This window comes from Ochotona curzoniae, unplaced genomic scaffold (genome assembly GCF_017591425.1).
Source record: "Ochotona curzoniae isolate NIBS_2020 unplaced genomic scaffold, NIBS_Ocur_1.0 scaffold_2453, whole genome shotgun sequence".
NCBI lineage: Eukaryota > Metazoa > Chordata > Mammalia > Lagomorpha > Ochotonidae > Ochotona > Ochotona curzoniae.
In genome coordinates, this window is record NW_024467094.1 from 29,715,784 (window position 1) to 29,728,969 (window position 13,186).

The 13,186-nt window shown below is 47.6% G+C and overlaps 1 protein-coding gene across 2 annotated transcripts; it reads left to right on the forward strand.

The window, feature by feature from the left end:
• The first annotated feature begins 106 nt into the window (after nucleotides 1-106).
• Nucleotides 107-11,234, forward strand: MRPL45 (mitochondrial ribosomal protein L45). 2 transcript variants are annotated; one of them, XM_041001335.1, is made up of 8 exons: nucleotides 107-190; nucleotides 1,091-1,268; nucleotides 2,610-2,727; nucleotides 5,109-5,207; nucleotides 8,731-8,779; nucleotides 9,626-9,775; nucleotides 10,485-10,658; nucleotides 10,858-11,234. In XM_041001335.1, exons 1-8 carry the CDS (start codon nucleotides 125-127, stop codon nucleotides 10,924-10,926), a joined length of 903 nt encoding a protein of 300 aa, XP_040857269.1. In that variant the 5' UTR covers nucleotides 107-124; the 3' UTR covers nucleotides 10,927-11,234. The 2 variants fall into 2 exon arrangements, with proteins under 2 accessions (XP_040857269.1, XP_040857270.1); XM_041001336.1 differs by lacking the exon at nucleotides 9,626-9,775.
• The last annotated feature ends 1,952 nt before the right edge of the window (nucleotides 11,235-13,186 follow it).

Consider the following 13,186-nt stretch of genomic DNA (forward strand, 5'->3'; position numbering starts at 1 on the left):
GGGGGTGGAGGGCGCGCGCCCTGGAAAATTCCACTCCCGCGCTAGCTCCGCCCAGTGAGCCTCCTTGGTCAACCCCGAGCGTCCTTCCAGCTGCCTGCATCCCGGCAGCCTTTGCGTGCGCAAAATGGCAGCCCCCATGCCTCGGGGGTTGTCCTATTTATTCAAGGCTGTGGGATGGTGGTCTCGTCAGGTGGGTAGAGATTCTAGGGCTGGAAGGACAGAATAGAAGGAGATTGCTCTGTGCAGGTGTCCGTGGCGCGATTGGGTGATTCGAGTCAGACCTTGATCGAATCTGAGTTTGGAGCAAATGGACTCCGCTACCTTGTGCTCAGTGGTGGATGGGAAGAGTTGGTGGGAATTTAGTGCAGTTTTGCTTGGATTTGTTTGGTGTGCAGGTATTAAAGGGAGAATTGCACGGTGGGCTTGCTTCTCTCAGATCCTGAAGAGATGACCTAAGTAGAACAGTGTTGAGACCCATATCACTGTGGCTACTTGAGCAAATTTCATCAACGGGAGAGAAGGATTCCCGTTTTTGCAAAGAGCTTATTGACCAGTTAGGAGCTGGAAAGACAAAATTGAATGTGCCGTGGGACTGCCCGCAGGTGTAACAGAATGTCACCCGAGTTCATGGGGAGCAGGTGCTGAGAAGATCTTAGGTTGAATGTCAGCCTTCAGCTGATTTCAGTATGGGGTTGGTAAGGAAGTTCCCATCATTCCGGAAGTTCTTTGAAAGCGGAAGTCTTGCTTTAATTTACTCTGCGACTTGAGAGTGAATTCTGTGCTTAGGAACATGCTAAAGGAATACCTTTAGTAAATGTTGAATGTTAATAAAGGTTATTAATTGTCTTCTTGTACTAAACACCTCTAGTTCTTAAGGGAGTGATGCATTTCGCCCATAACAAATAGACAATAATATTTCCGAAATATTGCTTGGATTTGTTCTTTCTGTAACGTTTTGTGTAAAATTTGTTCAAGGTGCTAGTTATGTGTGTTTTCAAGTTACCCATAACTTGTGGGCGTTGGTGGTTAAGTGGTGAGCATAGCTGCCTTCCAATACCTTCCATAACCTTACGCTTCCCACACCTTTCAGCCGGTCCTAGCGTCTCATCCGATAGTGGTAGTTCCAGTAAGGACTAAAAAACGTTTCACACCCCCTGCTTATGAACCCAAATTCAGAACAGAAAAGGAGTTTGCGGAACACGCCCGGAAAGCAGGACTGGTCATTCCTCCGGAACGTTTGGAGCGTCCCATACATTTGGCATGTACAGGTGAGATGTGCTGTTTTTGGGACCCCGAACCCAGGCCGTTGGTCAATAGCTTGGGCTGTGCTTGATAATATTCCGTTAACCAGATAAATCTCAGTTATGCTTCACCTTACAGGCATTCTTTTTTTAAATTGATTTTATTTTATTTGAACGGAAGATTTGCAGAAGCAGAGATAGATAAGGATTTCCATTTGCTGCTTCACTCCCCAAATGACTGCAATGGCTGGAGCTAAGCTGAACCCAGGAGCTTTTTTTTTTCTTTTTTTAAGAATCATGCATTTATTTATTTTTTTTAAAGATTTATTTTACCTTCATTACAAAGTCAGATATACAGAGAGACGGAGAGACAGAGAGGAAGATTTTCCATCCGAGTATTCACTCCCCAAGTAAGCACAATGGCCGGTTCTGTGCTGATCCAAAGCCAGGAGCCAGGAACTTCCTCCGGGTATCCCACACGGGTGCAGGGTCCCAAGGCACTGGGCCATCCTGGACTGCTCTCCCAGGCCACAAGCAGGGAGCTGAATGGGAAGTGGGGCTACTGGGATTAGAACCAGCGCCCATATGGGATCCCGGGGTGTTCAAGGCGAGGACTTTAGCTGTTAGGCCATGGCACGGGGCCCATAAAATAATTTATTTTTATTGGAAAAGCAGATTTACAGAGAGAAGGAGAGACTGAGAAAGATCTTCCATCTGCTGGTTCAATCTCCAAGTTTCTGCAATGGCCAGGAACAGGAGTTTCTTCTAGGTCTCCCATATGGGTGCAGGGTCCCAAGGCTTTGGGCCATTCTGTACTGTTCTCACGGGCCCCAAGCAGGGAGCTGGATGGGAAGTGGAGCTGCCAGGACATGAACTGGTACCCATATGGGATCCCAGCACGTTGCAAGGTGAGAATTTAACTACTGAGCCATCGTACTGGCCCTTCTTACAGATCTCCCAGACAGGTAGAGGGCCCCAAAGGAAGCACTGCTTCAGTGCTTTCCCAGGCCATAGATAGAGAGCTGGATCTGAAGTAGAGCAGCTGGGACACAAACCAGCATCCATGTGGGATGCCAGCACCACAGGATGGAGGATTAGCCTGTTGAGACACAGTGTCAACCCCATGCATTCTTTTTCAGAGGTCACCTGTGGGCTTGGTTTTACTCTGTTCCTAGAAGACAAGTAGGAATTTTGCACGAACTGAGGCTCTGTGATTACACTTACTGCTTTGTTTTGCTTTGAAACAAATTTTCCCTCAAAGTGGAAATCTTTCATTAGTCTAGTTGATATCAGGATCCTTGCTGGTTAATAGAAAAGTGACCTTTTTTCAGTTTTTTGACACTTTGTTTTCTGATTCTCTCATTACAGCTAATATCTTTGAGGCCTATGTGCCTCCCGAGGGTGATGCTCGCATGTCATCTCTTTCGAAGGAAGGACTAACCCAGAGAACGGAGCGACTGAAGAAGAATGTGGCATCACAGTTGTCGTAGGTGTCTGGAACAACCGGAAGTCAATATTAGAATAAAAATTACTTAGTTTTTGTTTTTTTATATATGTGAAAAGCAGAGTGATAAGGACAAGAGACCAACATGGCGCTGTGCCTATTATGTCACTGTCTCATATGGCCACTGCGCCAGGCTCCATTGATTCACTTTTTAAATATCTACAAATGACCAGGACTGGAGGAGCTTAAAGCAGGAAACTGGAAAGACCATTTGGGTCTGCCTGTTAGTGGCAGGAACTGAAGTTCTTGAATCGTTACCTGCTGGCTCCCAGGATGCACATTAGCAGTAAGCTAAGTAAGAAACAGAATAGGGACTCCAGCTTGGACACTCTCAATTTGGATATGGGCATCCCAAGTGATATCTTAACTACTGGGCCAAACTTTCACCCCAGAATAAAAATTTCTTGTTGCTACTTTATCCCTCCGAGGATACTTGGATTGATTGGCTTGAGTTTAACTCTCTTAGTAACTACACAGTATTTTCTTCTTTTGTGTTAGAGGCTGTGATTAAATGTGCAAAATAACATGAGCATTCTGATTACTAAGCAGCAGAGGATAGCCAAAGCCTCGGGACCCTTTACCTGTATGGGAGACCTGGAAGAAACTCTTGGCTCATGGCTTCGGATTGGCTTCAGCCGTTGCAGCCACTTGGGGAGTCAACCAGTGAATGGAAGATCTTTCTGTCTCTTCGCCTCTCTGTATTTCTTTCCAATAAAAATAAATAAATCCTTTAAAAAAATTTTTTAAAGCATATTTATAGGAGTATTTTTTAGTTTAAATTTCAGAAAATAAGAAAAGCCAAAAACGATCAAGAAAAGAGACCTGATCTTAGGGGAGCTAATTAGTCCTTGGATGAAGAGCAGAAGCCTGAGCCTTTTCTTTTTAAAGATTTATTTCCTTGAAAGTCATGGTGAAAGGGGATGAGGGAGTGGAGATATCTTCTATCTGCTGGCTGAAATGGCTGCAACAGATGGAGCCAGGAGCTTGTCCCAGACCTCCCATTAGTGTAACAGGGCCCAAACACTTGAGCCATCTTGCATTGCTTTCCCAGGCATATTAGCAGGGAGCTGGATCAAAAACGGAACAGCTGGGACATGAACTGGCACCCCTATGGGATGCTGGTGTAGGAAATGGCAGCTTCACTCACCATACAACAGTGCTGACCCTCATGAACCTTGTCTTGGTCTCTCTTTAGTTCAGTATTCTTCACCCAACCTCTGTCTAAATAATAGGGTTTTTTTTAATTATTATTTTCATAGGTTTATGTGTATAGATATATAGAGTCAGTGTTGATTCTTCAAATGGCCACAACTGTTTAAACACAGATCTCATCATGTTACCTTCCCTGCTTAGAACTTTTCTGCTGCTTCCTGTTACCCGAACAGTAAAATCCAGAGTCCTTCAGTGGTATGCAAGGCTTCTTATGATCTGCCCTTGACTTTGTTTTCCACCTTCATCTTTTGCCCCATAATCCATTGATGTCTTCCTGAAAGTCATGCGTGTCCAAACTGAACTGCCACTTCCTTGACACAGGTGTACGTCACTTCTGTGTCTTTGCACCCCCTCTCCTATCCTTTGCCTGATGATATTGCCAACTCATTGGTCAAGACCACCTCAGGATCCTGCCTGCTGACTTTCTGGGGTTACCCTTGCTCTAATACACACTGCACACTTATTACTTCTAATAACACTGTCCTGCAGTGATTTCCTCTCCCGTGTTTCTTTATTGCCTACACGGGTGCAGAGTCCTAAGGCTTTGGCCCATCCTCCACTGCTTTCCCAGGCAATAAACAGGAAGCTGGATGGGAAGTGGAGCACCCAGGACACAAACTGACTCCCGTATGGGATTCCAGCCAGCACTTGCAGACAGAGGGTTAGAGAGTTGAGTCGTTGCACTGAACCCCCTCCTCCTCACCCTCAATCCTTTGTGAAACCTATACCAGAATTCTGAATTTCACTTTGAGAAGGTTTGGGCTTTTTCTCAGAATGGCTGATTTAGGAGAGAGTGGGTTGCATTTACAAGACTTGACAAAGGGCCCGGCGCGGTAGCCTATATCTAAAGCCCTTGCCTTGCATTCACCTGCAGTCCTGCTTTCCATCTAGATCCCTGCTTGTGGCCTGGAAGAACAGTGAGGGATGGCCCAGGTCTCCGATATGGGTGCAGGGTCCTTGTTTTCTCTGTCTCTTCTCTGTATCTATCTGACTTATAATAAAAATAAAGAAATCTTTTAAAAAAAAAAGACACATTCAAGAAAAAAATTATTAAATATGCAGGCAGCTATTGTTTGAGATTCATGTAAGTCATAAGCAGTGGAAATTGTATGAAGACGTCTTTAGAACTGATTCTCGGCTTAATTTTGCAGAATCCGAAAGATAAAAGAATATGATGCTGATTTTAAAGTGAAGGACTTCCCGGAAAAAGCTAAGGATATCTTCATTGAAGCTCACCTTTGTCTGAACAAGTGAGTGAGTTGTCTGTCTCTTACCACCTGTTCTAAGTACCTTTTAATCTAGACAGGTTTTTGGTTTGCTTTTGGTTTTCTGTTTTGTTGTTGGTGTGTGTTTTAGATTTGTTCCTTAGCTTTTGGGTTAGAATTATAGAGAGAGAATTTCCTACAAGGGACATGATTAGTAACTGTACTTTTTTCTTGCTTTCTAGTTTTGTGCATTTCATTTTATTTGAAAGGCACAGAGACAGAGGTGTTCCAGCACTGACGGACTCCCCACATGTCTGTAAATCTCACAGGTGGCAGGGATCAAAGTACTTGAGGCATCAGCTGACCCACGCCAGAATGGTACATCAGCAGAAATAGAAACGGAAGCAGAGCGGGGGGCCTGGTGCGTTGGCTAATTTTCCACTTCTCAGTGCCACGTCCCATACGGGCGGCAGTTCGTGCGTGAGGTGTTCCACTTCCCAACCAGCTCCCTCTTTAAGGTCTGGGAAAGCAGTGGAGGATGAGCCAAAATCTTGGGACCTTACACCTACGTGGGAGACCCTGAGGAATCTCCCAGATCCTGGCTTTAGATTGGCTCAGTTCTGGCTATTGCAGCCGCTTGGAGAGTAAACCAGAGGATGGAGGATCTTTCTCCTCGCTGCACATCTGCCTTTCCAATGAAAATGACTCTTTCTTTTAAAGATTATTTTTTATTGAGAAGTCAGAATCACAGAGAGGAGGAAGAGACAGAGAGGAAGATCTTCCATCTGATGATTCACTCCCCAAGTGAGCGGCCGCAGCCACTGGAGCTGAGCCAATCTGAAGTTAGGAGCCCGGAGCTTCTTCTGGGTCTTCTATGTGGGTGCAGAGTCCCAAGGCTTTGGGCTATCCTCGACTGTTTTCCCAAGCCACAAGCAGGGAGCTGGATGTGAAGTGGGGCTGCCGAGATTAGAACCTGTGCCCATACGGGATCCCAGCACATTCAAGGTGAGGACTTTAGCCGCTAGGCTACCATACCAGGCCCAGTTCTGTACTTTTGACCTAGCTTCTCGGTACAATCCCTGAGTCAATGATGGCCCCAATATTTGTTTCTTGTCTTTTGGGTTTTTTTGGCTTTTTTTTTTTTTTTTACAATCTTTACTTAGTTAATTAGGGCACAAAGGTTCAAGGGCTACAGGAAAGTGGATAAGATTATCATTTCCACATTTTTTTTTTTCTATATCTGGAGTAATGGGGGAGGTAAAGGGAGAAGCCCCACGCAGTCTCCCACCCATCCCAGGTCCCTGATGTGGGGCATGCTCCAAGGGTCTTGCTCAAGTGGTTTTGATAGTTCAACAGTTATGGATTGCTGTCAATCTCGCCATTCCAAGCACGATGAGGTCACTGCAGAATCCACTGATTGACATAGTCCACCTTAGAGTCTCTGTCCTGTTTTTCACTGCCAACATATGGCTGGGGTAGTTGATTGATTTGTTTTGTCCTCTGTCTTTTCATGGTTAGGGATCTGAGTCTGGCAGTTCGATTGGGGAGATCCCCAAAGAAACTTTGAGGTGAACCTAGACCTGATTCTTGTGTGTGCTTGCAAGTACAGGGGCCGGTACAGTCCTTTGCCCCAATCAGCTGGTGGTTACAGTTGCTGGGTCAGTTCTCTTTCCAGCCCTGTCTTCCATACGAACCAGTGGGTGTTGCAGTCCAGCCTGATCCTGACCATTTCACACTCAGCCCTCATGCAAACCAGTGGGAGCTACAGCCTAGTCAGAGCAACCCACAATAACCCCCACCAGGTTCCTGTGCTTGCCAGTATGTGCATCAGACTAGTCCAGTCTGTCCCACATCCCATACAGCTCTCATACATGTCAATGGGCATTGAAGCCTCGTTCAACCCAACCAGCTCCACTATCCAGACCACATGCATGCTGTTAAGTGCCATTCTGTCTAGCGACCCCTGCCCTATCCTGGTTTTCGTGCCCTCCTGTGGGAGTGGTAACCCAAGAGGGAGGAACCCACTATTTCCCTTCTAGGCCACTCCCACTCCCGGATCATGCACTCTCCAGGTGGTTCTGCAGTTTAACTTGACAGAATTAGCCTCCAATGCCAGCTTCTGTCAGCTGATGCTGTGGCAAAGCCCAACCAACCCTCACCCACTCTGATTTATGCTTGCAGCAGTAGGAACAGTCAACCCAGCCTGGCTTTTCCCTGATCTAGCACACATGAGGTGCCTTGGAACTCATTCCTTAGCTGCCCTGAGGTTAGAGAGCAATGGGACAAAGTACCAAACTGCCTGTAAATGTTCAAATTGTGAGAAAAGTCATGCATGGGTATCTAAAAAAAAGTAACCTGTAGTCTTGGGTTTTTTGGGGGCCCCTCTGCTAAATCCCCCGTAACATTTTTTTTTCTTTGAAGATTTATTTATTTATTTGAAAGGCAGAGTTACAAAGGGGGGAACACACAGAGAAAGAGGTTTGTCATTGCTCATTGTCTCCCCAAATGGCTGCACTGGCTGGAGCTGGGCTGGTCTGAAGCCAGGAGCCTGGAGATACTTTTGGGTTTCCCACGTGGGTCTCTCACGTGGTGCAGGGGTCCAAGCACTTGGGCCATCTTGTCTGCTTTCTCAGGCCATTAGCAGGGAGCTGTATTAGAAGTGGAACAGCAGGAAGTTGTACTGACACCCATGTGGGATGATGCCACAGTACTACCTCCCTGCCTTCATCTTCTGTCCCCAGCAGCAGGGGGCTGCCATCAGTCAGGAGCATAGAGCCAGCATAACTAGGCCACTCTGACTGTAACAATGAAGGAGGGAAAAGCAGACTGTTATCTTTGGAGAGTGTAGATACAAAGCCACACAAATTGGTCCTGAGGACATGAGATAAGCTTCTGATTGTGCTTTGTGTTGGACTTTATTCTCCATATCATCTTAGATTAGTCGCCCTGTCCCAGGAAAGTTTCTCTCTCTCTCTTTTTTAAGGATCTATTCATGTGTGAGGCAGAATTACAGACAGACAATTTCCATCTACTGGTTTACTCCCCAGATGACCACAGCGGCCAGGACTGTGCTGGGCCAGGCCAAAGTCAGGAGCCAGGACGTCACCTGAATCTCCCACGTGGGTTCAGGGGCCCAAATACTTAGGCCAAATTCTGCAGCTTTCCCAGGCACATCAGCAGGGTGCCGGATTGGGAGTGGAGTGGCCAGGACTTGAACCAGTGCCCACTTGAATGCTGGCATTGGAAAGCAATGAGCTAACGTGGTGCGCCACAACACCAGCCTCCAGGAAAGGTGTCTTGACTGTCCTGAGGATGAAGAGTAATGCTAGACAAGTTATTTTTCTACCTCTGAAATTCAAACATAATTTTACTGTGTTTTTAGAGCTCAGTTTTCTGGTGAATCACATTGCATCTTTTGCGTCTCCTGAGCTTCATATAGTACCTGGCTTACCTTAGGTGTGCAGAAAATGTTTCAAAAATGAATCCGTTTCCCATTTTCTGGAACATTTCCAACTCACAAGATGTCATGAAAGCAAGAGCCGGTGATCTGTGTCTCTTTCTTTTCCAGCTCAGACCACGACCGCCTTCACACCTTGGTCACTGAACATTGTTTCCCGGTAGGTTCTCATCCTGCTTAGAACCAGCGGGGCAGCTGAGTGGGCCACTCCTACATACAGTCGCTAGGTTCGCCTAAAAAGGGTGTGTTTTTCAAAGTGCAGCGAATCGAAGGCACAAGCTTCAGGTCCATTTGTAGCTGAGAATGATCTGGGACTGGCCCTCACAGAGACCACGGCACATGAGGATGGAGGAAGTGCACGCGCAGGTGGCTCCGGAGATCAGGATGGGGGCTTCCCTGGGCTGCACCTGTGATGTTAGCATGAGCTTGTGAGGCTTCTGTTGCGTGACAGTGACAGGTGCGAGGGATTTCAGGGACTCCCAAGAATGGGCAGGGACTTGAATTTCCATTATCAGTTGAGTTTCTAACAAGAGAACTTTAGTTTCTGTCGATCTCACCAGAGACAAGTAGAGAAAATCTAGTGTGAGCAGTTTATCCTCTGTAACCTCACAAAATGCCCACCTTTTCCCGCTAAAAGGCGAGGTGGACGGGAGAAAGGAAATAATCAGGCAGCTAACCCGCTGGCCGACATGGGCAGATTGTCAAAGTGCACAGGGGACATGAGGTTTGTGGAGAAGGCTGGCAGTTTAAAATGTGGTTTTCATTGATTTAGAGAAAGATCCTTAAAGAAGTAAATGGAGTTCAAGCTGTGATCGAGATGAAAAGAGCACTGGGAAATGAGCTTAAATGGTAGTTCCAGAGAGCATTTGGTCTGGTCAACGCGGGCAGCTTTTTTGCTGCGTTTGCCTGTTGACTACAGTGCTGTAGGGAGTCCAAGCAGCTGCCGTAGCAGCAGCTTCCCTCCGGGGGCGGATACCCCGTTGAACCTGTTCTTCTCTGCCCACAGGACATGGTCTGGGACCTCAAATGTAAGACTGTCCGCTGGCGCTTCGTGGAATCTTTAGAGCCACCTCAGGTGGTTCAGGTTCGCTGTTCCAGCTTATTGAACCAGGGCAACATGTACGGCCAGGTCACCGTGCGCATGCACTCCCGGCAGGTGCGGCACTTTGCTTTCCTCTCCGGCTGCGCGTCCGCCTCTGGAGTACGTGGTGTAGCTGCTCAGGACCGTGGGACAGCACGCTGTGCCTTTCCTCATGTTGTGCCCTCTGCTGCCAGTGTGTGAGCACATTCTGTCCCACACATCCTGGTCTGGACTTCTCCCTCCCCACTCCTGTCCAAGAGCTTCTAAAAGTAAAGTGAGGGCAGGTGATCCGTTAGGCCTACATTCAGAATTCTGAGATAATCATTTTCTACTCAGTACAGTTTTCAGTTATGATTGTCTCCAAAGTGGTTGTGTAGCAGAAATCAAAAAAAGCTACCCACATTGGCCAGCACAGTGGCTCAATAAGCTATTCCTTCACCTCCAAGCGCCAGCATCCCATACCAGTGCTAGCTTGTGTTTTGGCTGCTCCACTTCATATCCAGCTCTCTGTTTATGGCCTGGGGAAAGCAGAGGAAGATGGCCCAAAGCCTTGGGACCCTGCACCTGCATGGGAGACCTGGAAGAGGCTCCTGGGTTTAGATTGGCTCAGCACTAGCCATTGTGGCCGAACCAGCGGTAGGAAGATATTTTCTGTCTCTCCCTCTCTGTAAATCTGCTTTTCCAATAAAAATACATAAACTTTTAAATTAAACAACCAAAAAACAAAAACAAAAAACAGCTGCCTACAAAGATTATCAGACCAGCTTTGTTCTCACCCTTGCAGGCCCTGGCTATTTATGACCGCTTTGGTCGGTTGATGTATGGAGAGGAAGACGTTCCCAAGGACGTCCTGGAATATGTTGTATTTGAGAAGCATCTGGCAAACCCCTATGGGAGCTGGAGAATGCATGGCAAGATTGTTCCCACATGGGCGCCTCCAAAACAGCCCATCATTAAGGTAAGGCAGCTCATGGTGCTCTAGAACAGCTGAAGCCATGCAGGTGGCATCCTAAATCCCTCCTGCTGGGCTCCATCTAGTGGAGAGAGGGGGTATTGCAACTCCGGGGGACAGCCATGTTGTTGATGGTGGATGTGCAGAGGCCAGGATGAAGCTCTTTGGCTGGGTGGATGGGTAACACGGCCTCCTGCTCTTTCAGACGGTGATGATCCCTGGCCCTGAGCTGAAGCCGGGGGAGAACTATGAAGAGGCACGAGGAGGGCCGTGAGTGTCAGCTAGCCTGATGGCAAGGAGGACTCCTACGGTGGAGCATGGCTGATGAAGCTGCTGGACAGTGGGCAGTCATCCAGGCCATCTAGGTTGCCACCCATCCTGCTTGCTTCACAGCAGCCTTATCCTCAGCAGGCATGGCCGAGACTGGGGTGAGGTGGGTGGCTGGGACACGGAGGCACGGCCCATTTCCGGCACTGTACCTGCCAGTTCTTCCTGCAGCAGGGACCATGGGAGGAAACCAGCAGCAATCTCTTTCTAATCACAGGACAGGGAGAAGTTTGAAATAAAACCATTTGTATCAAACAAATGTTGACGGATTCTCTACATCTCCCCTGGTTCAGACAGGTGGTAGACCAGCCTTCTGATGGTTCCTGTGTGTGATGTGACGTGCAGGAAGTCCAAACTCGGGAGGAGGAATAGTTAGCATTAGCATGTATAAGATAGGGTCTACCTGAGAGGGTCTGTTCTCATACACTCATACATTCTCCCTGGATCAGGTAGAAGAATATAATTCCAAAAAAGTCATTTGCCACTTGGCTTTTGTGTGTTGCTAGTGGTGTGGCCCCAGCAGGTGTGTGGGGAGGGAGGCAGGGCTGTGGAGTGGCCGCTCACGTTTCCAAGACAAGGCTCCCTGCTTCTAAGCTTGGCCGTCAATACCCACCTTCTCATCGGTAGGCCTCTCTTCAAAAACAAGGCCTCTATTCTCACACTTTCTCGTTTTCAAACCCAGACTTTTCTGTTAAGGAATCTGCCACTTAATCTGTCCTGACCTTGTTTCCAGAGTAGAATCCAAAAGACCTGGAATCGGGTCAAGAATAAATAATTCGACTCTTTGTTCGCCCAGTAGCTACACCTTAGCTAAGCAGCGAGTGACCCAGGGCTGCACAGGACAGCTGGGGGTTTCGACAGCTGCTGCAGAGTGCTGACCGTTGCAACAAAGATGGATGTGCAGCTACCCTTATCATGCTACTTAGCCTCAACCCTTTTGGCTTAAAGTGTACATCAGTTCGTGGCATTACTGCCCAAATGCATTTTGGTTATATCCTATTTGCCTGAGCCCTGGATTAAGGCCAAATAAGAGAAGTGCTTTGAACAGAGTCCGTAGCTGGGGAGTGTGGAGGAAGGGAAGGTAATCCTGGAGGGTTAGGGAAGCAGAGAAACAAAGAAGACCCTTAGTGGGCAAACGTTGCATTGACTTCTCTGAACATACAAAACAGTGTTTCAGATACACTGTTCCATTCCTCTGTCCTGGATATGTCTTGGGGCCCCAGGTAATCCTAAGTAGTCCCAAAGCTGCCAGCAATTATTGTGCAATTTTCATTTTCCCTTGGGAACAAATCCAGCTGAGCAGATCGCTCCAGATGTGAAGGGCTGGCTGGGAGGACCAGCCAGAGACCGTCTGCAGTCTAAGCCACAGTCTGGGCACCGGCGGACATTTACCAGATCAGCGGATGTCCTGAAGCCTGCAGCATTGCTACTTGGGGCTTGGGGGCAGGCATTCTTCTTTCCTTGTCTATGTGCTGTTACCATTTATACATGTTGCAAGAAGAAAAACCGCTATTATAAAGAAGCTAGAGCCAACAGCAGTGGTCAAGCAAAAGCACTCTCTATATTTTTTTTTTCCTCCTAGCAGTTTATTCCATGACAGTCAGGGTGGGGAAAACTTGCTGTTCCTTATTAGACCACATGCTCTGGGATTGCTCTGGGATGCATCATTAGCCAAATCCTCACTGGCCTGAGGCTGCAGGCTGAGTAACCAGAGTCTAGCGGTGGAATAGCACACTTCCTGCTGCTCTGGAGGGCTGGGGCAGGAAGCGGGTCAGTGGGAGGGCCCAGGTGTGGGACCCAGGGCACCTGGTCCCCGGAGATTGAGTTATCCCATCCCTCTGCTCCTTTCTGCAAGTGGGTCACTTTGCTACTTTTTCCATGAAGTCCTCTGACTACTCAGTGTTTACACAGACTCAGTGTTTTCCCAGTGGGTCTTTGGTCTCCTTGTTGGTATTTCTTCTCTCTGCATGAATGGCATCAACATGTGAACTGTTCGAGTGGATCTTACTGCTTTCTCAAGTATGCCTGCCCAGCTCTGCCACGTGGGGCCCCACCTCACCTCTGCCAGCACTAGGACTTCTCTGTATATTTTTCTGCTTTCTTATTTCCCTCTGACATTATCTAATTCAAGCCCTCTGATCCAGCTCTACCCAAGCAAGAAAGATTAAGTGACTGTTAGAACCACGCCAAGACAGACCTTCCTGAGA

Excerpts from the sequence above, each read along its gene's own strand:
- MRPL45 (XM_041001335.1), top strand. The coding sequence starts at position 125 with ATGGCAGCCCCCATGCCTCGGGGGTTGTCCTATTTATTCAAGGCTGTG. Across the intron at positions 1,269-2,609 it reads CATACATTTGGCATGTACAG|CTAATATCTTTGAGGCCTAT; the intron begins GTGAGATGTGCT and ends CTCTCATTACAG. Across the intron at positions 8,780-9,625 it reads TCACTGAACATTGTTTCCCG|GACATGGTCTGGGACCTCAA; the intron begins GTAGGTTCTCAT and ends CTCTGCCCACAG.